Raw genomic sequence first — 26923 nt, 5'->3', positions numbered from 1 at the left:
CCCTTTCCCCCCGTTCGCCGCGCGGGGGTCCTGGCGATGTGGCGGCTGCCCCGGGGGCCGCCTGCACGGAGGTGACGACAGGCGGAGGGCCAGCGCGCCCCGTGCCGCCTGTCCGCCCTGGCTTTTCCTCTGAGATCCAGCCACGCCGCACCCGGCGTACCTGCAGCCCCTCCCCGCGAAAGGAAGGAGCGGGGCTGCCGCCTATAACGCGCAGGCAAGCGCGTCGGGCTTTCCTTTGAACTAACCGCCAGGCAAGATGGCTCCGCAACCCCAGGGTCTTCTGCAGCAGCGGACGCCCTCAGTAAACATGGCACCGGCTCCGCCCCCCGCATCGCGGGACCTCGGCGGCCGCTCCGCCCACGCCGCGATGGCCGCTCCCTGTGCGGTGTGGCTCGGGGACCCGGTGAGGCGGCAGCGGGGGCTGCGCTGGGGGAAGGGGAAGGGGAAGGGGAAGGGGAAGGGGAAGGGGAAGGGGAAGGGGAAGGGGAAAGGGTCTGCGCTGGGGGAAGGGGGCTGCGCTGGGGGGAAGGGTGTCGCGCTGGGGGAAGAGGGCTGCGCTGGGGGGAAGGGGGCTGCGCTGGGGGAAGGGGGCTGCGGGGGCAGCGGTGGGGGCTGACTCGTGTCCCGCTGGCAGGTGGAGCGGGTGCCCTGTCCCTACGACGTCCATCACCGCGTCCCCCGGGCGTCGCTGGAGAGACACGCCGCGTCCTGCCGGCTCCGCAAGATGGGCTACTCCGCCGAGGAGGAGGTGGGCACCGGGGCCGGCTCCGAGCGGGTCACCCGGCTGCGGGGCACATGAGGCTGGCGCCTGCCCGGCCGAGCGGGCGGCAGCGGCCTGAGGCGGTGGGGCGGGCCGGGCCGGGGGGGTCCCTGCTGGCGGGGGTCGACCCGGCGGCCGAGCCCGGAGCCGGTGTCGCTGCGGGTGGCCCCGGGGCTTTGACCGAGCCGCTTGGTCCCGCAGGCTGAGATGTACGACTCCAGCTTTTTCTACGAAAACCTGAAGGTTCCCACCGTCGCCATGGGTGAGCGGCAGCGGGCGCTGCGTGAGGGGACGCTTGGGGGAAGGGGGCATCGCGGAGGGTGGGGTTCGAGGATGGAGCCGGGTCCGGGTCCTTAGGGTAGCGCACACACGTCCCTTGCCAGCCAAAATTTCCTCAAGGCCTCTTAAAAGAGTGTTCTAATTGTGTAGGTGTGTTTTCTCACCCCCGTGTTGTGCCTTGATATACACTCGCTATGCTTCTGTCACTCTGTAATGCTGCTGTGTGTGTCAGTCCTGTGTTTTCATCTTAAAATCCAAGTAGTTTGTTTACTATTTTTTTAACTACTTAGGTTATTTTCTAGTTTCCGTGTCCTCCTTGTGCAGAAAAAGCATATCAAAATGCATGCTTAGAAGGTGGAAAAACTGGCTGGAGAGTTTGGGGCTACAGTACTAGTAAAGAATACAGTTGTAACATACATGTATTTCTTTTTCCATCTCCATATAACCTGGAATACCCTTCTTCTACCCACCCCCCAGTTAAAATATGGAATGGATGAAAATGGTATTTTCAGTTCAGACCTTGCCTTTTGCAAGAGTAAAACCACAGTGTTCTGTAACGTACCATAAGACTCGTAACAAAGGTTGGGGAATAAAGACCTTGGGGAATAAAGACTGACTCTGCCAAGTACTGGATGTAAGAGTTCAGTGAGTTTCTGCCCTCTCTACCTGCAGATAAAGATCTGCAGTTCCACATTGTCAAGCAAGCCAGAGCTCAAAGCGCGAAAGAAGGTACCGGCTACAGTGAAGGTAAGTAGCAAGAAGATGCTGAGGCAGCTTCCTCAGCTCTTGTGTGGAGAGCTGCTCTTGTCTTCCCCCCCACCACCCCCCCCCCCAGCTTCCTTGGTTCTGCTTGTGGCCTGCTGTGAGAAAGGTTTTAAATCTATTTTTAATATCTCTTCCCGTTTATATTAGGGAGCATATCTACTTTCTCTGCTTGGGGCAACCAGAATTTGAGTCTGTTGTATGCACGCTTCTAGTCCTCACTCAACGCTGCAAAATCCAGGGGTTTCTTAAAGCTCTAGTCGTTTACTTCCCATCCTACTAGAAACACTGTGCTTTCTCCCCCCACGTTTTCTGATATTTGGTGCTTTGTGGCCCAAATTCTTCTCTTGCTGCCTCCGGCCTTGTTCTTCAAGTGATGGGGTGGGGAGGAGGAGTGGATTAATTTTTATCTGGAGCCTACGGCTTGGAAATTCCTGCAGTGCCTGAAAAATATGGTGTTTTTGGCCCATGGTGTTTTAGTTTGGTAGACTTGTAACTATGGGAGAAGTGTGTTTGTTTGTTCTGCTCTCCTGCCTTGCCAGACAAATACAGCAGTACCTGCTCAGGCATGGAATTTCGTCTTGTCTTTGCTTCTCTGGCATAGCAAATTGAGCCTTAAGAGACAGTTGCTTGGGAAGGAGTTTTCCTGTGATGGGTGCTGTGTTTGGAGTGTTGTCAGGTGCATGTTCTTTGGAAGAAAGTGGTAACTTGTTAATTTGACACCAACACATCCAAGTAGAGAAGAAGCAGATTCACTTTTTATGGAGTGGTTGCATCGCACAGGTACATCAGCGAGCCACTAGGTGCCAGTGTTTGCCTTCTGGATTTCTCTGCAAGCTGGTATCTCCCTGAAGATAACATTAAAATAGCGTGGAATGGTTTTCATGAGGGTATCTTGGCCTATTTGAAGATTTACCATCTTGGAATTGTTTGTGTAATTAAAAGTCCTTGGCAACATTTGTTAAATGGAACTCGTATTTCATTGTAAATTTCCTTTTGACTAACAGTCAAGTGGGTTTCTTTCTTTGTTTTTAAAATTCTCACCATGTCTTGACTACTGGAACATTAGAATAGCTCTATAATAAGGCAGGAAGGCTGGTCTTCATCACAAGTTACGGAATTCCTGTAAAATCACAAGCGTGGAACTCTTAGGGCGCTTCTGCGGGCTTCTGTGACACAGCAAGAACAGTTTCATGTTTAAGTACCTTAGTTCAGGTTAGAAAGTTACCTGGTTTAGGTTCCCAGTGCAGTAAGGAGGAAACCTTGTGGTTTAGGTTGGTTGTTGTAAATTAGAGTTACTCTGATTCCTCTTGCTCAGAACCTGTAGCGAGAGCAGGATGTGAAGGGCTGCCCAGCTCCCATCATGACCTAGCGAAGCGGTAGCTTTGCTGCTGGGAGGGCTCCTCTGCACTCCCTGCCCTGCCTTAGGCACCGGCTCTTCTGTCTGCCTGGAGACAGAGGTCCGTGTGGGGTTGTGCCTGGCAGGGGGAAGGTTGGGCTGTGGGGAGCAGGATTATGGAGGTCAGGTCAGTGGCTGTGGGGAACTGGATGTTCTCGAGTAAAAGACTTTTCTGCGGGCAGTATCATAGAATACTCTGCCCTGCATCTTTAGGGAAGTCGCTTTGCTGCTGTTGCAGTGGATTTGTTGGATTTATTATTTAATGGATTTATTGTTTGGAGGATTTGTGTTTAATCCAGGGAATTGGAAGAGTGAGTGTGGGGCCTGTCACAGAATCACAGACTGGTTTTGGTTGGAAGGGACCTCAAAGATCATCTAGTTTCAACCCTCCTGCCATGGGCAGAGACACCCTCCACTAGACCAGGTTGCCCCAAACCCCATCCAACCTGGCCTTGGACACTGCCAGGGAGGGGGCAGCCACAGCTTCTCTGAGCAGCCTGTGTCAGGGCCTCACAGGCTTCACAGGGAAGAATTTCTTCCTAATGTCTCATCTAAACCTGCCCTCTCTCACCTTAAAGCCATTCCCCCTTGACCTGTCACTACACTCTGTGATAAACAGACCCTCTCCCATTCACTCAGTTCGTCCCCATCATTTGGGGAAAGAAGAGTGTGCAGGCAGCGTGTCTGCTTTCATGAAGTTGGGCATCTGAACTAATCTGGTGCATTTTGAAGGTGCTTTTGTAGCCCTTTAGGTATCGGTGCCTCTGGCAGTCTGTTATAAAAGCTCTGTAGAGAAAGTGACAGTGTGAGTGGGAATGGTTTGCACAGCGCCCAGCTACCTAGTCTCCTAGGAGCTTTTGTTCTCCCTGGCAGAACAGCCGCTGTTTTGCAGTTGGCACTTTACAGAACATTTTGGGAGGAAGACAAAACCACACGTTAGAGTTGCAGCTTCCTTTCTCTTGCTTTAGCTTGTGAGCCAAGAGCTGAAATTGATGGGACAGTACAGTGTGTCCTTCTGATCCATTCCAGTACAATCCCTTCGCTGTTAGTTACGGGAAAACCTGTGTGGGGCTGGGGAGGAATTTGGGCCTTTTCTTTTGTTTTTCTTTGAGCAATATTTATCCTTTCAAATTAAGGAGGATGAAAATTCTTAGAGATTTGTAGGGGAAGGATGAAAACAGTATGGGCATCTGCTGCATTGCTGCTTGTTTGAGCTTCTCTGTGTTTTCCTGTGTGCATAGGCTGTGTTACTAATAACAGCTGTTTGTTCAACCTCCAGGATCTTACTCATTGCTGCCTGTAGAAGTTCCTCAGAATCACAAGCGTTTCACCTGTGACCTGACTCAAGCCGACCGCCTTGCTCTTTATGATTATGTTGTTGAGGAAACAAAGAAACAGAGGTCTAGATCCCAAACCGTGGAGAACGACAGTGACCTCTTTGTGGATTTAGCAGCAAAAATCACCCAAGGTTTGGAGAATCCTCTGTTGCTGAACTTAACCCCCAGAACTTTCATTTTAGGTAGATAGATGAGTTTTGTTCCAAGCTGATAGGACATGCTTGTGCTATTTTTACTGTGAAAAGCACACTCACAGCGAAGAGCTGGCATCAAGAAGCGTTGGCTTGGTAGCTTTTATGTTGTCTCCCCCTGAGAGCACCTCAGTGCTCTGCTCTTGGTACACACACGCTGTATCTTAGCGGGTGGATCTTTCGTCTTTGCTGCAGCTGCCTTCAGGTTGCTTCCTGCTGCCAACTTACTGTGCAGCTTGGAACAGTGTTTGCTGTAAGAGATGATGAGATTAAAGATCGCTTAAGAGTAAGAGCTGAACAAGAAAGGTTGGCGGTCGTCTGATGGAGTTCTTGAGCAATATAGAAATGGGTGTATTGGACCAAGGCCTCTCATCCCTGTTGAGTCATGCTGGTCTGCAACTGTACCAAGTGCAGCATAAGCATCTGTGTTACCCTGTGGGCCCTGCCGTGCCTGGGAGGCAGGAGATGGTGTTTGTCATCCACACAGGTAAATGTTTTACAGAATCTGCTTTCTCTGTGGCTTACTGCAATACTGGCTTTACAAACAGGGCCTGTGTGTTGCAGGTGTAGGAACCAGCTCACAAGCCTGTCTATTGATTTGCATCACTGTCAGGAGACTGAGAGTGCGTAACATTTGCTCGGGGGCTTTTTATTCCTGTGTAAGCTGCTAGCAAGGAGGTCAGGGGGGACGCGTGTGCTAAATAGCGGCTAAGCTTTAGAAAGAACACCATGTATTTGACGTTTCAGACTTACTACTAAAGCACCAGCCATGCACACCTGCAAGTGTGTGTGTGTCCTGCTGCTAATGAGCATTTGCATCATTTCCAATTGTTTGCTAGATGACAGCCAGAAGGGTCCCAAGTCCCATCTCGAAATCCTGGCGGAAATGCGAGACTACAAAAGGCGGCGGCAGTCGTACAGGGCTAAGAACGTTCATATAACAAAGAAGTCTTACACTGAGGTGAGAATCTGAAATGTTTGGGGTTTTCTTCCCACAAAATTGCTTACTGTGCATCAACATGAACGGTAATACACCCTGTCAGACAAAGAAAAGGTGTCTCTGTTTCTGGTGCCCTGCTTTATTGGAGTTGCGAACCACAGAGGAATCTCTTCCTGGGTTTTGTTTGTTGCAGTTGAGATACAAAGACCACAACCCTTCCTGACTGTTAGATTTTGAGTGTGAAAGTGCCTGCAAGCTCCAACTGACTGTCTGTTGTCAAGTGGAGCCAGTTCTGCAAGCAAGGCTTTCCATTGGAACCTCTGATGTATAAGGTTTAGGCGGGGGGGGATTTTATTTTTTGGAGGTGTTTACCTTCTGCTGCCTGGTTGCTAGTTCAGGCCACTACCATGACATGCTGCTTTTCTTTGTTTTTAATAACCTATCTTAATCTCCAGGTGATTCGGGATGTGATTGGTGTGCATATGGAAGAACTCAGCAACCAGTGGCAGGAGGAGAACAGGCTGGATAATGCAGAGATATGTGAAGGAGGGAAGTCAAAGTCTTCGGGAAGGTATGTCACAGCTGGCAAATTCCTCAGGGATGGCAGCAGCCTGATAGCCTGTAATGTTATCCTGTTACCCCTTTCTAATAGGACACAGACCATGGTTGGCTGAGACATACACACCCTTTAGTTATACTAATTCTGTTAAGCTCTTGGCTGGTAAGCTCTGTCCACATGAAAGATGGGGGAGGAAAATGAATTACTAACTTTCAGGGGTGAGGAGATAAGTTGCAGGTGAACAGGTGGTTTCTGGGGAAGCTGGGCAATTAATAGCATTCCTTCTGTCCAAATACATGCATATATATATATATATATATGTATGTATGTGATAGCTAGGGACAAAAGGCTGCTTGAAAGTACAAGTACACACTTTCTTCCCCTTCCTACCATGTGACAGGAAAGGCTGTGTTCCACATAAAATATCCCAGACAAAATGCTTTCATAACTTTGTAAATGTGGGGACCCTTGACAGTGCTTACCCCTGTGGATGCTGCTGTGCTAACTCGGTGTGTGGCTTGTGCATACGTGTTTCTTCCTCTGTCAGGCAGCACTGCACGCTCTTCCAAACGTTCGTTGCTGAACTTACAACTAGGTCACGATTCCCTGTTTGTCTATGTGCTTCTTTAAGATGAAAATGTTGCTGAAACAAAAGGTTTGGTTCCAGCATTGAAGTGCAGGTGAATGATGCAAAGGGTCTAGAGGAGATCAGGCTTGCTGGGTTTTCCAGCTGTTGACAGGAGCTGAAGGAAGCTGGTTAAAAGCAAAACAGAACAAAGATGCCTATTCCATGAGCAGAGGTGATAAGGCTGAGAGGCAGCCTATGTAAGAAATAACTGGATTAAACAGTGGGGTGAGATGTGCTCGTACAGATGCAGGGACTTTGGGCCTCTCTTAGGAGATAGTGTGTTTCTTAGGGAGGTGGGCTTAATGCAAGGTGTATCCTCTGTTTTACACCATTGGTAGGTCACTGTATTACAAAACTGGTACAGAAAACCCGTGAAGCTATTTTATTGGATAAAATCAATGGCTTTTTCTTTCCAGAAAGGAGGAGAGGCGCTCAGCTTCGGTGGACTCACGGCAGTCTGGGGGAAGCGGTAAGGACACTGAACGCTCTCGACACAGGAGGGAGGGCAGCAGGAGTCCAAACAAACGGAAAAGGAGTCGTGAAAGAGGCAAAGACAGAGATTCTCGGAGGAAAAGAGAAAGGTGAGGAGAAATAGAGACAGATGACAACTCCTTCTGAATCGGGCAGCTGTAGCCTTTCTCTCTGAGAAGTTAGTGCTGAGAATTAGAATATCTGGAGCAGCTGAAAAGCTGGGCTGATCCCATATACAGTATAACAAGCCAGAGGCGTGAGGCTACTACTACTAGACAGAAATCGCTGTGAGATCATAAACTGTGATCCAGACTGCAGAATTTACTGAATTTCATCTGAAAGGTGACACTTTCAACAGCACACTACAGGGTTAGTGTAGAAGTGTCACAGGCTGGTTTACTTCCTTGATCAACATACGCGTTACCATATGCACAGGGAACCTATTTTCCATTTAACATAAACTGAAGTGTGCTTGTCATGTCTAATCCTCTGCTCTAGATTGCACTGGGAATAAATAGGGTTATTTGTTTCACTAATGTCATAGAATCACCATTTAGGTTGCAAAAGGCCTTGGTGGTCATGAGATCCAACTATTAACCCAGCGCTGCCAAGTCCTCCACTAAATCCTGTTGCTAAGCACCACATCTGCACATCTTTAAAATACCTCCAGGGATGTGGACTCAACCACTTCCCTGGCCAGCCTGTTCCAGTGCTTGGCAACCTTTTGCATGAAGAAATTTTTCCTCATATCCAATCTATCCCTCCCTGGCACAACTTCCATTTCTTTTTATCCTATTGTTTCTTACTTAGGAAAGAGATACCCACCTGGCTACAACCTCCTCTCAGGTAGCTGTAAGGAATGATAAGGTCTCCCCTCAGTCTCTTCTTCTGCAGGTTAAACAACCCCAGTTCCCTCAGCTGCTCCTCATAAGGCTTGTGCTCCAAACATTTACCAGCTTCATCGCCCTTTGGACTCAATCCAGCACCTCAATGTCTCTCTGGCAGTGAGGGGTCCAAAACTGAGCACAGCACTCAAGGTGCGGCCTCACCAGAGCCAAGTATAATGGCACAATCATTTCCCTGGTCTTGCTGGCCACACTATTCCTGATACAGACCAGGATGCCACTGGCCTTCTCGGCCACCTGGGCACACTGCTTGTTCAGGCAGCAATGTAACAACACCTACATGCAGTCACTTGACTAGTTTTTCTGTTGCTGCCTCAAAACAATGCTGTTGCTCTTCAGTAGTTCTGGACATATCTTTAGGCAAAAGAAAACAATACCATCAAGCAGCGCACGTTTGCATCTGCAAGACTGAAGCTGTTTGAGCAGAGACAGGGTCTTGTGCAGAAGAATTGCTGCCTTGTCCCTAGTGTGTAGGAAAGAAATACTGTAGATAACAGCATGGATGGGATGCTTGCTTGTCTCAAAATTGGCTTCATTACACAGCGGTGCCATTCATCCTAAGCTAATTGCCACTATAGCTCTGCCTGACAAGACTTTAATTAAAACAGCATGGGAAAGAGGCTGCCTTAAAATAGTTTACTTACTTTCCTTGGGAGAGAACGATTATATTCAATGAAAGCTTTTGGTTGCCCAAGGTTTTTTGGGGAGTGGGGGGTGGTTATTGTTGGTTATTTCCCCTTCAGACTCTCAGTCTGCACCTAACAGCTCACATGACGTTTGTGTGTTTGTTTCAGGGATGAAGACAAATACCACAGCCACAAAAGAAGAAAGTAGAATCAAGAACCTGAGCACTTTTTGTCAGCTGTTCAAAAAAATTACCTGCACAGGAACTGTTGTTACAGCTGTTTGGCCAGGGACAGTAATACAGCCTATGTAATATTGGTGTTGCATCACAGCTGGCTCAGAGACAGCAGTTGGTGGGTACAGAAGAGAGCTAATCCCTGGCATCTAGAATCAGCTAGAACTGGAAAAGGCATGAAGAAAGCCTTCCTTGTACACTCCCACCCGACACTGTCACTTCTGGGAACAGTGTTCCAAAAAAAAAAAACAGTGCTTGCTGTCTAGTTACAGCATCTACCAGAGGTGAGAGGGTGGATTTCAGAGTTTTCCAACAACCTAAAGTATCTTCAGCTGCAGCTAGTGGTAAAAGGACAATAATGGGAAAGTTACTGTTCCCAGGGTCATGCTTAAAGAAATTTAGGACCAATGTCATCTGGCAAAGATGAGAATACAGCTTTCCACAGAAAGCAGCAGGGTACCAAGGACACTTGCAATGCTACTGATTACCGTTTTTCAAACAGGGGCTGTGTACCCATTTCTTTCCAGAAGTAACCAAGAGGAGTTCCCATCCTGCACACTAATGTGTAAGTATTAGCAGTAGAGGTTGGTGAAACAGTTAAGACATGTAGGTGCATAATAAGGGAGTGCAGGAGGATTCCACTTCAGTGATATTTTTATTGTATCAATTTCTGGTCTTGTTAATGCCTCAAACAGTGTGCCTGCAGCACAGTCACTTGTCATCAGTCAAGCTTGTTACTTCAACAGCTTAAGTAGCTATGAAAGAACAAGGTTGTGGATCCATCTTTCCTAGAGTACTTTCTTGTGCTTGATGGAGTTGCCAGGAGAGGGTGCTGCTGGTTTTGGCTGCCACTGGTACTGGAATCTCTCCAGTGTTACTGAAGCCACTACTATGCTGTTTCTCATCTCAGTCCACCCCTCCCCCCAAGTGTGATTATCTGTCACTAAATATGTAGTCTAATTCTGGTTGGTTTAGACATCTGTACCTACTACAGCTGTTCGACTCAGAACCAAACTGGACTCCCACAGGCCTTTCTCACCTACATGACAAATGCAGTAGCTTTTCCAAGAGGTATTTTAAAACAGACCTTAGACAAGTGGATCCAAGAATGGAAAAGGATATGTAACTTCTCAAAGGGTCCTAATTTGAGGGGAAAACAACATGCAGCTATTGCTGTCTGTTATTGAGTTGAGGTTCTAAGGGCTCAGGTTCCCCTGAAGTTCTCTTGAGTAAGGTCTGGTAGAACTCGTAGTTTATTAGAGCTTGTTCATGCAGAGAAGGTAGTCAGAAGACAAACTGTACCTGTGTTAAGAGTCTAAGTCAGTGCTATCCCAAAGTGTAATGAGAAGTACACCAGTTAGAGCTGTCCTGTCTTCTCTAAGTTTAACTCTGCGTTTTACTTTCCTTACAATCACTTGTGAGGTATAGGTGAGAAGATCCATAACAAAATACATTTTACTCAGTGTAGAAGGTATCACTCCCTCGATGTGTGAGCATCAGTGTTTGAGAGGCAGGAGAACAGTGGAACTGTAACATCCACTGAAGACCATTTCAAGAGTGGGATGAAGAGAAGGAAGTGCCAGAGAAGAGAATCTTGTATTGCCATGTGCAAATAACAGTCTTTTGAACAGAAACATTCTTGCAGGTGTTTATTCCTTTCCCCCCGGCCCCCTCTGACCTGGTGAGAAGAGCAGGCTGGATCACAACAGTGTGGAGGGTTGGGTCACAAAGTTTCTCAGCAGCACCATGCCACTTTGTTGGTCGCTGGAGAAGAACAAAGCAGATGTTTCAGAACAACACTAACATGGCAAATCCTTGTGTGTTGGGCAAGATACAATTGAGAGTTACACTAATAGCAAGAGTGCCATTAGTGAAAAGTTCTTGCTGAAAGTTGTCAGTTGGGTAACTAATGACAAAATGAGGCAGTTCCTTTGTGTACATGTGCATCTCTGAGAGCCCATGTGTGCAGAGCTGATTGATAGCAATCTGAGACAGAGACTGGTTCCAGATGATGGTCAGGAGCATCAGCGTCTGTCTGCAAACGCACCACACAGGCAGCACTCGAAGGAAGAGCCTGTTGCTGAGTCTTTTAAAGTCATTTCCCAATAAAGTGCATTTTGTGTGACCAGATAGAACGAGTATGAGTTTATCTCAGGGCTGGATTTGAAGACACCATAGTTTTCACACATCCCTCACGCTAATCCCAGCAGGGATAGATGCCGTAGCTTGATGGAGTCTTTCCTCCATCCACTAAAATGTGAGGAGGTTTTGACAATGAATTTTGTGGGCATGAGACTTCACCTACCCAACCCAGGTCTATTAGAGATGAGAGTTTTACCTGTAGCAGTTACTATGACTTGGGCCTAGTTAGCAGAGCTGTTAGCACGAGCCTGTGCATTACAAGTTCTGCTTTTGCCAACTTTTACAACAGCAAGAACAGTGTTGTGGTGCTGAAGAAGAAAGGTGCCCATGCTATGCAGATACCCTATTGATCATGATGAAGTGCAGGTGTCCAGAAGCATTCAGGACAAACAAGCTGCAAGCACTGACGATGGTGACAGCGCATCAGAAACTGGCAGCACACTTTGAACGGACTGATCATCAACAGGGTGTTCTCCACCCAATCCTGTAAGAAGGACACCTAATAATACTGGGGTAACCAGAGTACAAAACCCAAACCAGCGCTGGTTCCAAGGGCTCCTGACCACACACGAGCATTTGGGACCATCTTGCCAACCCCCAGGGCACTGGAGAGCACTCAGGGGACCCACACTAGGACCACACACAGCACGGTTGGTACTACTGCCTGCCTGACTTTTCTGCTGGACTGCATGCTTTGAAGTCATTACAGAAAAGGAAAGTCACGGAGTAAGTCAGGACCTGGACTCAATGATCCTTATGGGTCCTCTCAGTAAATTCCCCCTCAGTATCTTCTATGATTCTATTCTACAGTTTGTGGAATCCATAAACTTGTATATATCTGCAATTAAAGTATACTGGGATCCAAATCCACGTAGCCTTCACACCGCCACTTGGTCTTCATTGTTTGAAAGGTGAGCATATGACATAGAGGCTCAAATACTAATGGCGTACAGGCTGCCTGAGATCCTCCAAGTCCTCAGAAATAGCACAGAGATTTTTAACTCCAGGTTTCATAGTACATATATGTGTGTGTGTATGTGTGTATATGTATGTACAGAGACAGTATACCATTAAGGTGATCCATACGCTCCCTTCGTGCCCAGTCCCAGCGCTCCCACCTGCCCCAGAGTGTGCTCTATGCAGTTTAGCAGTAAGGCCTTTGACACCACACTGAAAAGGCTCTATAGATAATTACCTGGCCTTGATATAGGAGAAACATGTCATTCACAGAGGTTCATCATCTGCTAACAAACTACTGGACAAAGTAGTTTTCAACCTGTGCGTCTCCTGCTGTGGAGAACTTGTCAGTTCATGGCAACTGAAGCCTTGAAAAGCCAGAGTCAAAGCTAAATAGCCTTGGTGACTTAAGCAAGTATTCTGTATTGCAGTGCTGGGCACAGATGATGTCACTCCTGTCACTGACAGGACTGATCATAAACTATAAACCAAGCTCAGAGCAAGCAGAAAGAAACAGAACAGAGTAGAAACCTACCCCACCAGCCCAGCTTGGTACAAATAGCAAAACAGGATGGGACTATGTCATGTCCTTGTCCTTTATATCCATGGAAGGCAACAAACCCAAGGACCATGCCAGGAAGGACAATTTGCCACCACAAAAATTGAAGAGCCAGGCCATTTAAGATCAAGTACATACTAAATGTTTTCTCAATAAAGTTTCTAGGGAGAAGTAATTAAGGAGAAGTGTGATATAAACTTCATGTTTCAAGGGGGAATCCCCAGTTTCTCTGATTTATAATCTATGTTAAAACAAGAGAGCAGCCCATAAGATGCTGCTGATTCCAGTTCCAGTAAGAGGCAGATAATATAAGTCTGTATAGAACTGCTTCCTACAGAAAACACTATACCACCCCATAGTGACTTCAGTATTTCAAAGGTGGGTGGATAAATAGCAATTTATCATTTACCAGTCCAAACCCCAATGTTGACCACTTAACAAAGAATAACTGTGTACACCTTTGATACAGTCTTAGTCAAACTTTACTCCTGTACCCAAAATGAAGTTTAAAAGCTTTATGAAATTAAAGGTTTATGGGGAACCCAGGAGCAGTCCCACACATTACAATTCCACACACGGAGTGTTACTTACGCTTGCTCTTTAATTTTGTGGAGGAAGGCTTCAGTTGTCTCCTCTGGTATCTCTCCATCGATGCTGGCCAGATAGGAGTAGAGGAACGAGAACGTTTCAAAGGGAATGCGAGCCGCTCCACCTTCCGGGTCCCTCGTTAAGATTTCACAGGCGTGTTTCATTGAACTCAGTAACGACTGTAGTGGGGGGTTAGTTGAGAAATGAGAGGAACAGTGTCAGAGCCACGAACATCCTTTGCACACCATGACAAAATCCACACAGTAAGTCACTAAAAGCCAGTGTAAATGAGATAAAGGCTTGATCATTGTTACCTAGGTCTCAACCCCAAATTTCCCCTCCAGTGCAGGCACAGGGATGGAAACAATAATGAAATTCTAGTAAAAAATGGGTTAAAAAAAAACCAAAACCAGAATCCCATGATGTGTCAAGACTGCATGGGGAGTATCATGAGTGTGGCCAAACTGCTCTATTCTGCTGCTGTAAAAGCTAAAACATCACTGTACCTAGCTATAGTATGTACATATATGTATTCCCATGTATCGCCTTGATAAATCTAAATGAAGTCTCAGGAGCAGTTAAAACAGACGTATCTACAATACCCAGAAAATTCATATGTTTCAGGCAATATATTTTGCTATGACATAATAAATACTATATGATACTAATTTTCAGGAGTGTTATACACAAGCTCCATTTTAGTAGCTAGCCGAAAACACGCTGAGGCAAAAAGCATTTGGACAGTGTTTCAGTTTAGTCAAAGCCAAATAGCATCCCAGTTCCCTTTAGAGCAAACATGACTCAAAGTATTAATTCCAAATATACTTTAAAAAAACCTTTATTTGATACAGTGTCTATAATCCATTCCACACAGGGAAACGTGTGGAAAAATTCAGCATGGAGCTTCATGGAGTTAAAGACTGGTTGGATGCCATTAAACCAAAGAAGTAAACAAAAAGAAAACACAGAGGCCTTTCTTAACCCAAGAGGTAATCTTTTTGCTGTAACTTTTTAAAAATTTATCCTTACATCTTCACTAAAAAGCAAGCAATGACTCTTTACAAAGACAAGTATTTCCTAACAGTAGAACAGCAATATTTAAAATAAATGCAGTATCTGTTCAAGATCTAGAGCACAGGCCAGAGAGGTGTCATTTTATAATCCCCTAATAGTTTTACTTCACAGTTCCTCCCCTGGAAGGCCTCTGTGGGGTTGGAGGGGCAGCTGATGGCAGCAGGCTCAGCACTGGCCTTCCAGCCTCCGCAGTTTGGTAGCGTGTTAGTGCTGCTGCCACTCACAGCACAGCAAAGTTATTCACACTGATTTACCCACTTTCCAAAAGCAGCAGGCTGCTTCTCTGCTCACTTCTCCAAGGATGTAAGAACACAGCAGTGCTTTACGGAAAGATACTTTACATGACTGGTGTTTCTAAGAAACTCTGAACCACAGACTGGTTTGGGTTGGAAGGGACCTCAAAGACCATCTAGTTCCAACCCCCTGCCATGGGCAGGGACACCCTCGCTAGCTCGGGTTGCCCAGAGCCCCATCCAACCTGGCCTTGCACACTGCCACCACTCTCACAGGGAAGAATTTCTTCCTAATACCTAAGCTAAATCTACCCTCCTCCAGCTGAAAGCCATTACCCCTTGTCCTATCACTCATGCCCTTGTAAACAGTCCCTCTCCATCTTTCCTCTAGGCCCCTTTAGGTACTGGAAGGTTGGTCTAAGGACTCTCTTCTCCAGGCTGAACAAGCCCAACTCTCACAGCCTGTCTTCAGAGGAGAGGTGCTCCAGCCCTCTGATCACCCATGACCCTGTTAAACTATGAACACAATTTACAGCTGCAGGAAAATGAATGTGAATTGCTTGTGTGTGCCTTTCTCTCTGGTTTAGGAAACTGAAGTTTAGGTTTCAGTATGTAGAGTGGAAATTAAATCACTCAGTATCACAAAGGATGGATTGATGGAGGTAAATTTAGACTTTAGCTTTTTCAGAATAATATTCCTGTCACTGTGTTTCTGTTTTCATATTTTTTAATAAGTAAACTTGCTGTTACTTTTTTTTTAATTAAGAGAAGAACCCAAAGTACAAAATCACTTTGGGGGGGATTGGAATCAATAAATGCAGAGTTGAAATAAATATATATATATACATACACACATACACACAATTGCATCACCAGGTCAGTTTAACATTCAGAGCTTCCAGATATTGCAAGTGTCTCAAAATATCAACATATATATTCTTTTTAGTACCCCTTCTTCCCTACTATGTTATTAAAAATATTACACTTCATAAGAACATCATCTTTGTGCTCTTTATAATACTGAGCTCTGTTGAAATGTGCTGCTGAGATTTTATTACTGACATTAAAAGAACTAAATGTAGATTTAGCAACATTAACTGCTTCTGTGAAAAATGTAACTGACTACACAATGAATTACAAATAGATGTTTTAATTCCTCTTTCCAGTTCCCCTCTGTGGACATTTACACTGATGCATGGGAACACCATTCCTCCTATCGCCCTCTCTCACAGTCCAAGCTCCCTGTGAACACACTTACTCTTCTACTGCCCCCCCCCCAGTCAGCGTCAGACATAGTCCCCTCTTTCTGGTTAAGCTCCCCTGACCAGAACCTGATGGGTAACAGAAGTAAACACACAAGCCACTTGGCCAGCTGCTGCAAAAGCAATCACTGTTCCCCAAAGTCCAGTTGCATTAATTGTTCTATGATTTACCTCATATGCACTCATATATGACCATTTGGATACTGGGGCTCCTGCTGTGAACGTACCTCTCCCAGCACGCTGCACCCAAGTGCCAGAACCTTCATCCATTCCACTTCCTCACCAAAGTCATCCAACTGCAGGATGGCTTTCAGCTGCTCCTCTGGCAAGCACAAGTGCCTCCATTTTTCCTTCAGCTCTGCAACACTCACCATGCCTTTGGGAGAAAGCTTTAAACAAAGACAGGGCACCACAATAAGAACTCCAAAACACAGACAGCCCCTCTCCAAAATACATCAAATACTTGACAGTCTCCCCAGCCATCCCCAAAACATTAGCTAGCACCCTCAAATGCACAGTGAATTTCATGAAGTGCAGTTTGTACCTGTTTGTGCAAGACTTTAAGGAGTCCTGGAGTCAAACCAGCGTCTCTCTTCTCCCTTGCTAAAGGCATTTCAATCCTCTCCTTGACGGGAAGGGGCTCGCCTTTTGACAGCGCTGAAAAATACCTGGGGGAATGGGAAGAGCCAGACACCTCAGTGCCCGTGGCTGCTACAAGCTGCACAGAACTAAAGCTTCTACAGTTCAGTAAACAAGTCCGTGTGCACTCCTGTGCAGGAGTGGCAGTACAGCTCCCATCTCCCCGTGCCCAGGTACCACCTCTATTTTTAGTGGAAACCAAACCTCTAGGTGTTACACATTCCTTTCTACAATGCTCTAATTCTTAAGGCATTTTGCTTATTTTGTGCCTGATATTACCAGCCCTTCTTGGCAAAGCCAGAGAGGGATACAGTAACATCAGAGCGTGCTTCCAACCAAAGTGCAGGCTTTCCCCATTTGATTGATGAGCACTTGAGGGCTCATTCGTTTAACATTCCCCTCACATGCCCTCTTGAAAAGCACAACTGGGTATTTATGCTGTGACTGTCTCATCAGCATTTCTGCTAGTTCTGTCTGCTCCAAGAAAATATTTAAGCACAGAGCAGACAGGGAATTAGATGTGTGCCCTTTCAACCATCAGGCTGCCACTGCCTTAAGAGCAACCACCTCTGCCCTAACTGGCCAGCAATCTGCACCAGGCAAGGACAATTCCATTTTCATCCAGCCAGCAGCGGGTCTAACCTCAGGGTTTCTCCACTCATCCCCTCTCACTTACCCTGGCCACCCATGTCTGTGCCCAGGCCACCCCACTGCTGTGCAAACACTCACCGACAGGCACAGCGAGCAGCACTGCGGTACCCAGTTAATATGCAGAGATGCTCAGTGGGTGTGTAATGCCTGGGCTGTTTTTCCGACGGATCCATTTCCCTGTCTGATTGTTCACAGGGACAAGCACTGCAATGCCAGCTGCCTGGGTGAAACCACAGCCTTGATCTGCTGCTGGTGGCTCCCAGACGCAGACCTGGGTGCCCTCGCACAAGAGCACATTCCAGAAAGGGGTACGCAATGGGTAGCAGCCCCCAACCCATCTGCGGGGTACCCTCTGACCAACCTGGTGCAGCCTCTAAGCAGAGGGCAGGGTCTGGCAGTGGCGTGGCCGTGGCAGTGCCACACAGCCCCTCTCTCACCAGCCCCACGTCCCAGCAGGCTCAAGCGACCTGATGGTGGCCACTTTGGACTATGCAGCTGGGGCATGTTCCCTGCGCATCCATCTCCCTGAGGCACGCCCACTCCACCCCCATCATGTTCCTAAAACACCCCACGCTGTCCTAAGGTGTTCCTGCTGCCTTTCTGCAACGCTGCAGCTCCAGGAAGCTGGGAGGGGATACAGCCAGGACAGGTGACCCAAACCGGCCAAAGAGGGTGTTCCATGCCAATCACATGATGCTCAGCATAAAGGGGGGCTGGTGGGAGGAGGAGCACATGGCTCCAGGACACTCAGTTTTTTGGAGACAGTCCAACTTCAGGACAGCTCTGAGCTGTATGGCCTGAGTTGTGTGGTTTGGTGAGAAACTGCACTGGGTATCACCAGTTTTGTGTATTTTGCTATTAAGTCCTGTTACTGTTATTTCTCTCTCTGCTGTCCCAGTAAACTGTCCTTATCCTGAGATTTGGTTTTGGTTTTCTTTTCCCTTCCCTCCACCCCCCACCCTCCCCTTAGAGAGAGCAGCTGCATGGTGCTCAGCTTCTGGCTGGAGCAAAACGATGACACTAAGCAAAATTACAAATTAGAAAGCTATTTTCTAGGTTTCCTTTAAGCTCCAAGAATTAAGTCTCATGTTAAAAAAAAATGTATTTTTTCATGTGGAAATCAAACTATTTTGGAAATAGACCGGTCCTAAACCTCAATGAAATATAAAATAAATCAAGTACTACAGTATCTTTAAAAGGCTTACGTGCTGCATTAATGTATAGAAGCATATATGTAATATACAGGGCAGTTTAATTTTCAAAGCCAGCTCCAGTGTACAAAAACCAGGAGCAGTGAGATTCTGTGGGTCCATAAGCACATCACTACTTCATCATGTGATCGTCATACTTACGCAGCTGCCCACTGCAAAAGATCCTGAGGTTGAGTCCTAATAGCAGCTTTAGTAAATTGCTTCAGGATATCAGGTAGCTCAGGGGGGATTTTGATCTGCTGAGCACAAAATATGGTTTCTGGAAGAGGCATGGTCTGCTCCTGTTCAGTTATGAGGAGCTGAAATAAATAATAGTAAAACAGGAGTTCACAGATGCAGAATGTCACTGAAAAACTGTACGGGCACATGAGAGCCAACCGCGCTTGCACCCAGACTCCCTCCGGTCCTACTCGACAGCTGGAGCTACTGGAGAACTGACTGCCTCAGAAGGACAAGTAGACGAGCACTGTGCCTCCCTAGGAAACTTAAACTTGATGGCAACACCAAGTAAAAGACTGGAGCTTGGACACCAACCACAGCTCCAGGCAAGGAGCCACTCCACACGTCAAGATGAAAGCTAGCTATGCTGACAACCCACCGCTGCACGACGAGGAGGGGCCTTGTCATTTTTGTACAGAAGCTAAGAGTGTGCAGACTGCCAACTTTCTAATATGTTTATATATATAAACAAACACACAACGATGTAGCAAAAAGTTAGTAATTTGTGCTCCTGTCAGACTCCACATCACAAAATTAGCGAGGAACAAAACACTCAGGTGTGCTGCAGTTAAGCACTGTGCTTCACTCATAGAACTAACTCTGCAGGTAGGTCTGTCTCATTCACCGTGTAACTTATTTGTTGCAAGGAACCCTGGTACCCAGCACCTAAGCAAAGGGACAGATATTGTATACTCCTTCTCCCATTATAGCCATGGAGCACACGTGGTGGGAAATCTGGGTGCTCATCACTGCAAGCACCAACTACAGCCTGCTTAAGTTGATTCAGCATGAAGAGCTCAAAACATGTCAGATATTTGCAGGGGGGAAGAAAGGTGAAAGCAAGAGTATCAAGAAATTAATCAGTGTAACACTATCCTTTATCCCTTTAGGGTTTTTTATTTCTAATTTTTGAGATGAAAATAAGAGTATCTGGCAGGTGATGTCTATCATGTGATTACCGCTATATTGGGGAAAATAAAGTCAGTGATGGAAAAATGGGACTGCCATGACTCAAGGCTCCTTTGGGGATCAAACCATACTCAGAGCTTCGTTTCTGGAGCAATGCAGACAGGGTACCGCATCTTCATTACTCTAATGCAGCAAATATGCATTGGGGACAGACGTCAGAGCACCTATTTAATTACTACATCAGTCATGCACTTTCAGTAATGATTCAAAAATGCAGCTCTAGCCAAGGAACTAAGGCTGAAGGCAAAAACTTGGTAATTGAGGATGAACTAAGGAACAGATAGACCTTGATGAAGGCATGCGTGTGTGTACGCATGTGCCCCTGGGAAGTAGTCAAAGAAAATATAACTAATCAGGGAAGAAAAAAGGCAGGGGTGGGGAGTGAGACCTGCTTTCCCATGGTAAGCCATTAATCATGGAGTCACGGAAGGGCTGAGGTCGGCAGGGGCCTCTGGAGACCATCTGGTCGAGCCCCCTGCTCAAGCTGGGCCACCCAGGGCCAGCTGCCCAGGAGCAAGTCCAGGCAGGTTTTGAGTTATCTCCAGAGCAGGAGACTCCAGAACCTCTCAGGGCTGCCTGTGCCAGTGCTCTGCCACCCTCACGGTGTAGAATGGTCACCTGATGCCCATGAACGCACCCGGTGAGCGGGGAGGAGCGCGGGCAGGCCTGTCAGCCTTCGCAGCTTTTCCCACTGCCCCGGGGCATCACTCACCATTTGCCCGCTAGCAGGTGTTACCTTCCCGCTAAACACAGAGGCCACCTCATCCCTCTCCTCTCCTGGTCACCTTTACTTTCTCTCTCCCCCTCCACATACCCCAAACCAGCCCGGGTGCTGCAGCTCCCTCCCCAGACCCGCAGGCAGGGAGCGGCGGGACAGCGGCCCTGTGTCGGAAGGGAGCGCGGCTGGCCAACGCCCGGCCTCAGGAGCGGCCCGTACCGCCAGCTAAACGCCGGCTGCCCGCTCCCTCCTCCGGGCCGCCTCGCTGCCTCGCCGCGACCCTTCGCAGGCCGCCACCAGCCGCCGGCGCCTGGGGAAGCGCAGCCTCCGTCCCTTGGGACACCCCCCCGCGCCCACTCACAAGGGCAGCACCCGGCCGAACCGCTATCGCTGCGCCAGGCCTGGGCAGGGCGCCTCACCTCTCCCTGTGCCGCCGTGCTCCGCGGCCCCGCTGCCCGGCAACGGGGGCGGAGGGGAGAGGAGGGGTGGGTATGTGCTGGGAGGCCGGCGCTTGCTTAACGGGGTAAGGCGGCGGCCAGGCGAAGGAAGGGGGCTTTTGCCGACGTTGCAGGGCAGCACCTGGTTTCGAGAAATGTACGAAGAGACCTGAAACACCTGAACACCCTCACGGGCAGAGCCGGGAGGCTGCTGGAATGGTCGCCCAGGCTCCCTGCAGCCCACTGCCCCCCGCCCCTGCCCCCCGTGTTCCTCAGCCGTGAGGCCATACCGCTGGGTGCACAGGCACAGCGCGGCCCATCTCCCCGTCCTGCCTTTGGCTCTCCTACCGCCGTTACAGGCTCGGATCAGATGTGAACAAACGCTGCGTGCGTGGGGCAGCCTCTCCGCCATTCCCGGCACTTGTGGTGGCTGCTGCCTCAAGGGAGAGCTCAACCAGAAGCACAACTGCAGCTGAGCCGCCACAGGGCTGGAAATCCAGGACAGCAATGGCACCCAGGGCCTGCCCCATGCTGCACAGTGCAGCACCCACTGCTCCAAACCGGGCAGGGTCAGGGCTTCACAAGGCAGCAAGGGCTGCCCCACTGCCCCAGAACGCCAAGGAGACCAAGTGCCCCTCTCTGCTGCAAAGCCTTGGTAGGGCGTTACAAACCCACTGCTTTCCCCACCATGGCCTCTGTAAGGACATTAGCAAGTGGCAGGCAGAGCAATGCCTCCCCTCCCACCCTCTAACTCGGGCTCTAAGTAGCACAAGCACTCAAATGAACTTGGTAATAGGATTATCCACTTCAGAAAGCCTTCACAAGCCCTTCCTCCAAAGAAACTTAGATGCTGCACACTTGAAACAGGCCAAGCCATTACTGAAAAAGACTGCAATCTTATTTGAAGCCAGCCCTCCTTAATCCACACTGTATCCCCACTGGTGAATGCGTAAGGCCATGCAGGGCCAAGATAAAATAGTCTCTGGAAAACAAAAAGCACACATTTTAACAATGGTTTAGTCATTCATAAAATGTGAAAACTGCGCAGGCTCCAGGCCAAGTATTGAGCCTCGGTACTTTGCAGACACCTCCAGCTACAGGTAAACAGCAAACCCCTGACAGATCATGACATACCTGTTCTTTAAATGAGTAAGACCACTCTAGGAAACAGTACCTGTGGCACGCATTATCCTGCTGGGGTTTATGGAATGAAATTAATTTCACAACGCAGTTTTCCAAAGGTGTCTAGGGGTAACATGGAAACAACAGAAATTTTGTATTCTCTATGATCCCTGGACACACATAGAACTATCCTAAAGATGCTCAAAAAGTAAACCTTGCACCCTCATTTCTTCCAGCTGTTTGGTCCAGTGCTGGTAAAGCTGGAAAGCTGCCAGAGCATATTATGTGAAACAGGAGCATGTAATTGGAAAGTTTTCCTATGACTATTTCATTGAAACTCTGTGTTTTGAAAACAATGTGAGTTGCAAACTGATGGAAAAAGCAAAAGGCTAAAACTGTAATACAAGAATGAAAAATGATTGGAAAATGAGACCAGTTAATTGCATACTGCTCTAGAACATGCTTCATCTATAAAGGCATAACTGAATTCAGTTTTGAATAAATACTTACATGTAACAAAAATGAACAAGATGTACTGCATCAAGTAATAAAAAAAACAACTGTGGGGGACATGCCAAAAGAGGGCCGTGGGCACTGTTCTCCTCTCTCCTTTGACTCCAGCTGGCCAGAGATTGTCATATACTTGACTGGAGGGTGGAGGGGAGAAAAAGAAAAACCAAAACCCAGCAGTTACACAAGTTACTATTGTCTTTACTACACAGTGTCCAGATTTACAAGCAGAACCATGTGTCCTGCACATTTTCCACTTGTTAGTCCCATATTAACAATACACAAATTTATGTGCGTAATTACTCGTGTTGGTTAAAGTTTGGCATATTGGGGTATCACCGAGTCCTTTTTAAGAAGTCACTCATGCTTCAGGGAACTAATAATTTTAGCTAAAAATAACATGCTTTTCACATGCAGCTATACTAAAACATCTGCCTACAGACTACTGCAGTTCATGGATATGTGAAAGGAAGGAGACAATCCATAACAAACTAGAAAGAGTAAATCATAGAATCACAGAATCTCCTGAGCTGGGAGGGATCCATAAGGATCATTGAGTCCAAATCCTGGCTCCCCTCAGGGCCAGCCAAATCAGAGTGTGGGACTGAGCGCATCGTCCGGATACTTCTTGACCTCAGCCAAGGTCGGTGCTGTGACCCCTTCCCTGGGGAGCCTGTTCCAGTGCCCGACCACCCTCTCAGTATAGAACCCCTTCCTAATGTCCAACCTAAACCTCCCCTATCACAGCTTTGTACTGTTCCCTCAGGTTTTATCGCTGGTCACCAAAGAGAGGAGATTAGCGCCTGACCCTTCACTCCCCCTCATCAGGAAGCCACAGACTGCAATAAGGTCTCCCCTCAGTCTCCTCCAGGCTGAACAGACCAAGGGGCTTCAGCCTCTCCTCATAAGACCTCCCCTCCAGACCCTTCACCGTCCTCATTTGCCTCCTCTGGACTCTCTCCAGTATTTTTCTGTCCCTCTTGCACTGTGGCGCCCAAAACTGCTCACAGCACTCGAGGTGAGGCCGCACCAGCACAGTGTACAGCGGGACAGTCACCTCCCTGGACCAGCTGGCAATGCTGTGCTGGCTGCACCCCAGGATGTGGTTGGCCCTCCTGTCTGGGAATAACTTCTGAGATAGTTGATGAGTAAAATTAAGATCAAAAGGTAGCTGAGGGAGGGAGGCTTCAGTTTCAAGGGCTGGTGGTATGACAACAGTTGCTAACTATATGCAGGTTAATGCAAGGTTGCTTAGGGAAACCTGGGATTACACAGGTAAGTGATGCAGCTGTTAGGTCAACAAATCCCTTTCAAGAAGGAAGAAAAAGAGATCACAGGCAGTAACAGAGAGGGACAATGATGAGTCCTGTAGAGTGTCTGGGCCCAAAGTTATGAAGGTTGTAAGGCTTAAACCAGTTTCGGTTGGGAAAATGCTGATGCAACTCTATGAAGACACAGGGATTAAGTATACAAGTGGAGCTTCAGGGAAATGAACAACTCAATCTTCTTAGATCCTGAATACTCTCACCCATTTTACTGATTATTCTTTATATAAAACAACCACAGCATTTACCAGTATACCCTGGACACATTGGTTGCTTTATAGCAGCGTTACCAGATTTCAGCTTTGAAATTCTTCCTGTGCCCATGACTCCTGGCCACGACTAGCTGAAGTATCCCATAGGTACTTCATCATGAAGCAGCAGCATTTTGGGATTTAGCACATGCTGTACCCAGCTCCAGCAGGCCACTTACACCATTTGCACCCCCTGAACATGGCACGCCAATGCAGATCATCACTGTCTGGGTTCAAATACGTAAACCTATTTAATATAAACAAATAACGGGCTCCTTTTGTAAGCAAGGATGGCTGTTCTCTATAGCTAAAGCTAGTGTCGTTTTCCAGGAGCAGGAACACTCCTGGAAAGCCAAATGATTTATGTAAAGCAGACAAGTAAGGTTAAGTGACTCCTTCATCCCAACCTGATGTCTGACAACTCCATATACATTTAAATTTCCCCCAAACAGGGGAAAAAAAGCATGCCTGTGCAGCTTGGGCATTGGCAGCCACTCAACAAGTTAGTGCAGTAGCAGAGAAAACACCATGCAGAGCTGTGAAATAATCATCTTGTCGCTCCACCCCTCAGTATCATACTGAATTAAAAACAATCAGCTTATTTTGGAACAATATCTGACCTTTGGAAATACCATCTTCCAAAAATGTCCATTATTGAGTAACATTGCTTTTGGCATGTCGTTTCTCAACATATGGTGACTTCTAAATGAACACATCAAAACCCAAAGCACATCTTCTCTAGAGTAATCTCAGACTTAATAAAATTGCTGTTAACCATGCACTTCTTCAGTTCCCATTAACTGAAATCTCAGAGTAAGAGAGCCCTGAACTAACTTACCATTGTGCTTGGTAAAAGTAGTTTCCTTACACGTTTCAGAACACAGCTTCCTTTTTTCACATCCTGAACATCATTCTACTACCAAGGCTGCTCCCTGTTGAATGTTTGTTTTCTCTACCCCTTCTAAGTCCCCCACTCATGGCCAGGCAGCACAGTTCCCAATCACACAGCAAGCAGCACACAAACACTGACCCTGCCACAAAGAATTTCCAATCTAGATATAAACCGACAGACAGAGGAGCATGAGGAGACCAAACCACACTGATCCACGTGCCAGGCAGTGGGATCAACAAGCCACAGTCACATGTGCTTCTTTTTAAAGGTAAACAGCTTGGTACAGAGTTCTCTGAATAACAGTAGGGCTGCTGTGCAGATTTTTATGAAGACCTTTGCTGAAGCTTAGGGGAAAGCAGGTAAAGAATTAATGCACTCAGCTGACAGGTGATTCAATTACTGTACCTGGTATCTTACTGAGGAAGTTACTGACAGAAAACAGTTATAGGTTCCAGAGGGCATGCAGAACTAAAAGCTAGTAACTTAGGGCTTACCTAGAGGAGAAGGGGGAGTCAGAGAAAGGATGCAGAGTTTTAACTCAATATAAAATCATCTGTGTAAAAACAGGCAAAGCCATGCTGCAATTAACTTCTTCCAGTACACAAAAGCTAGCTACGGAGCCACCTGTCAGTTCTTGGAGGAAGGCCTGAGGAACTACTGACAGCATTAGATACTCCGCACCACAAAGGGGATACAGTTAAGCCAGTACACATCTCCCACCCCTCCATTCAGGAGCCAAGGTCAACACAAATTGTGGTGAAGGCACACATGCAGACAGACAGAATTCCGTCCCCACCTGAAGAGTAATCACAGAATCATAGCAGTTGGAAGGGACCTCCAGAGATCATTGGGTCCAGCCCCTCTGCCAAAGCAGGTTCCCTAGGACAGGTCCCACAGGTAGGTGTCCAGATGGATCTTGAATATCTCCAGAGAAGGAGACTCCACAACCTCCCTGGGCAAGATGTAACGTTAAGACCGCTGCACGGCTCTAGCACACGTGGAAGCCGCTGGCACAGAGCTTGTCAGCTGCCTCAGGAAGAGTCAGACAACTTACACGCTCGCTATCAAGTTTCTGTCCCAGAGGAGCACACACAGCACAGTAAGGCAAATTATTCCAATTTAAACCAGCAGAAAAGTAGTGCTATGTAATTACTATTCTATACCACCTCTGCCTTCTTTCCCAAAACACACATAGAAGCAAGGAGATAAGGAGATGAGGGGGGTTTTGTGGGAAGTTCACAATGCTTGTCGCTTCACCTGGGATCTATAAAGCGGTGCAAAAACAAGCACCACAGTTGGATTTGAAACCAGCTCTCCGTTACAAAGGGTGAGTACAGACAGTGTAACCCCCATTAAAACAGCTATCACATCACACGAATGGCTCGATGCGGTTTTTCTCTGTATAACAGTAGCAAGAACCAGCACAAACGCTTTTTCTTAATAAATTTTAATGTTAAGACCAGTTTGTCTGGATAAAAACCATGAAGTTACAAGAACCACACTCCTGTAAGTTCTGCGTGATGCGCAGTAGTGCTCACAATATTTGAGTGGCAAGACCATTTCGGAACCAGTTATGAAAGGGATGTCAAAGACAGAGTCTTGGCATGAAGTAAGAATGCACGTTACCAGTGAATCTAATCTTGTGAAGATGTAGCTGTCCCACAACGTACACCACTGTAAACAGTCAAATGCAATATTTATGCACATCAAAAATATATGGGGAAAATACTCAGTTTAGCATTTAGTCAGCAACAGTGAATGAGAAATATTTTGGTTATTTTTTTATGATTTAATTTAACTGGGAATTTCCTAAGAAATCACTCCAAAGAGGACAACAGTGATTTTGTAAAATAGTAGTTTCTGACTTGCTGATAGTGACAGCCAAATCCCCCTACCACTAGATTCAGATGCATTTGGCTTGTGCTCAGTGCCTTAGAACATGAGTCCAGACACCAAAAAACACACTACCACCATCACAGCCTGGACCACATTAGCTGAAAAACACTCTAGATCAGAGATGCAACATCAGTAAGAGATGACACTCTCAAAGCACCTGCTGGAATCTCAAGTATGA

At 47.2% G+C, this 26923-nt stretch overlaps 2 protein-coding genes across 2 annotated transcripts; one reads left to right on the top strand and one right to left on the bottom strand.

The window, feature by feature from the left end:
- Window positions 1-367: 367 nt before the first annotated feature.
- Window positions 368-9073, top strand: SNRNP48 (small nuclear ribonucleoprotein U11/U12 subunit 48; the record flags this gene model as incomplete). The annotated part of the gene is made up of 9 exons (XM_084280105.1): window positions 368-403; window positions 635-748; window positions 962-1022; window positions 1712-1786; window positions 4480-4668; window positions 5568-5689; window positions 6124-6239; window positions 7272-7436; window positions 9026-9073. 9 exons carry the CDS (start codon window positions 368-370, stop codon window positions 9063-9065), a joined length of 918 nt encoding a protein of 305 aa, XP_084136231.1. The 3' UTR covers window positions 9066-9073.
- Window positions 9074-10443: 1370 nt separating this feature from the next.
- Window positions 10444-25728, bottom strand: ROPN1L (rhophilin associated tail protein 1 like). The gene is made up of 6 exons (XM_084260322.1): window positions 25646-25728; window positions 18548-18705; window positions 16450-16573; window positions 16133-16294; window positions 13340-13515; window positions 10444-10854 (listed from the first exon to the last, which is right to left on the bottom strand). Exons 2-6 carry the CDS (start codon window positions 18676-18678, stop codon window positions 10791-10793), a joined length of 657 nt encoding a protein of 218 aa, XP_084116448.1. The 5' UTR covers window positions 18679-18705; window positions 25646-25728; the 3' UTR covers window positions 10444-10790.
- Window positions 25729-26923: the final 1195 nt, after the last annotated feature.

This window comes from Gallinula chloropus (genome assembly GCF_964237585.1).
Source record: "Gallinula chloropus genome assembly, chromosome: 2".
Taxonomy (NCBI): Eukaryota; Metazoa; Chordata; class Aves; order Gruiformes; family Rallidae; genus Gallinula; species Gallinula chloropus.
Note: the sequence above shows the minus strand (reverse complement) of the source record. Positions and strands in the feature narration are given on the sequence as shown.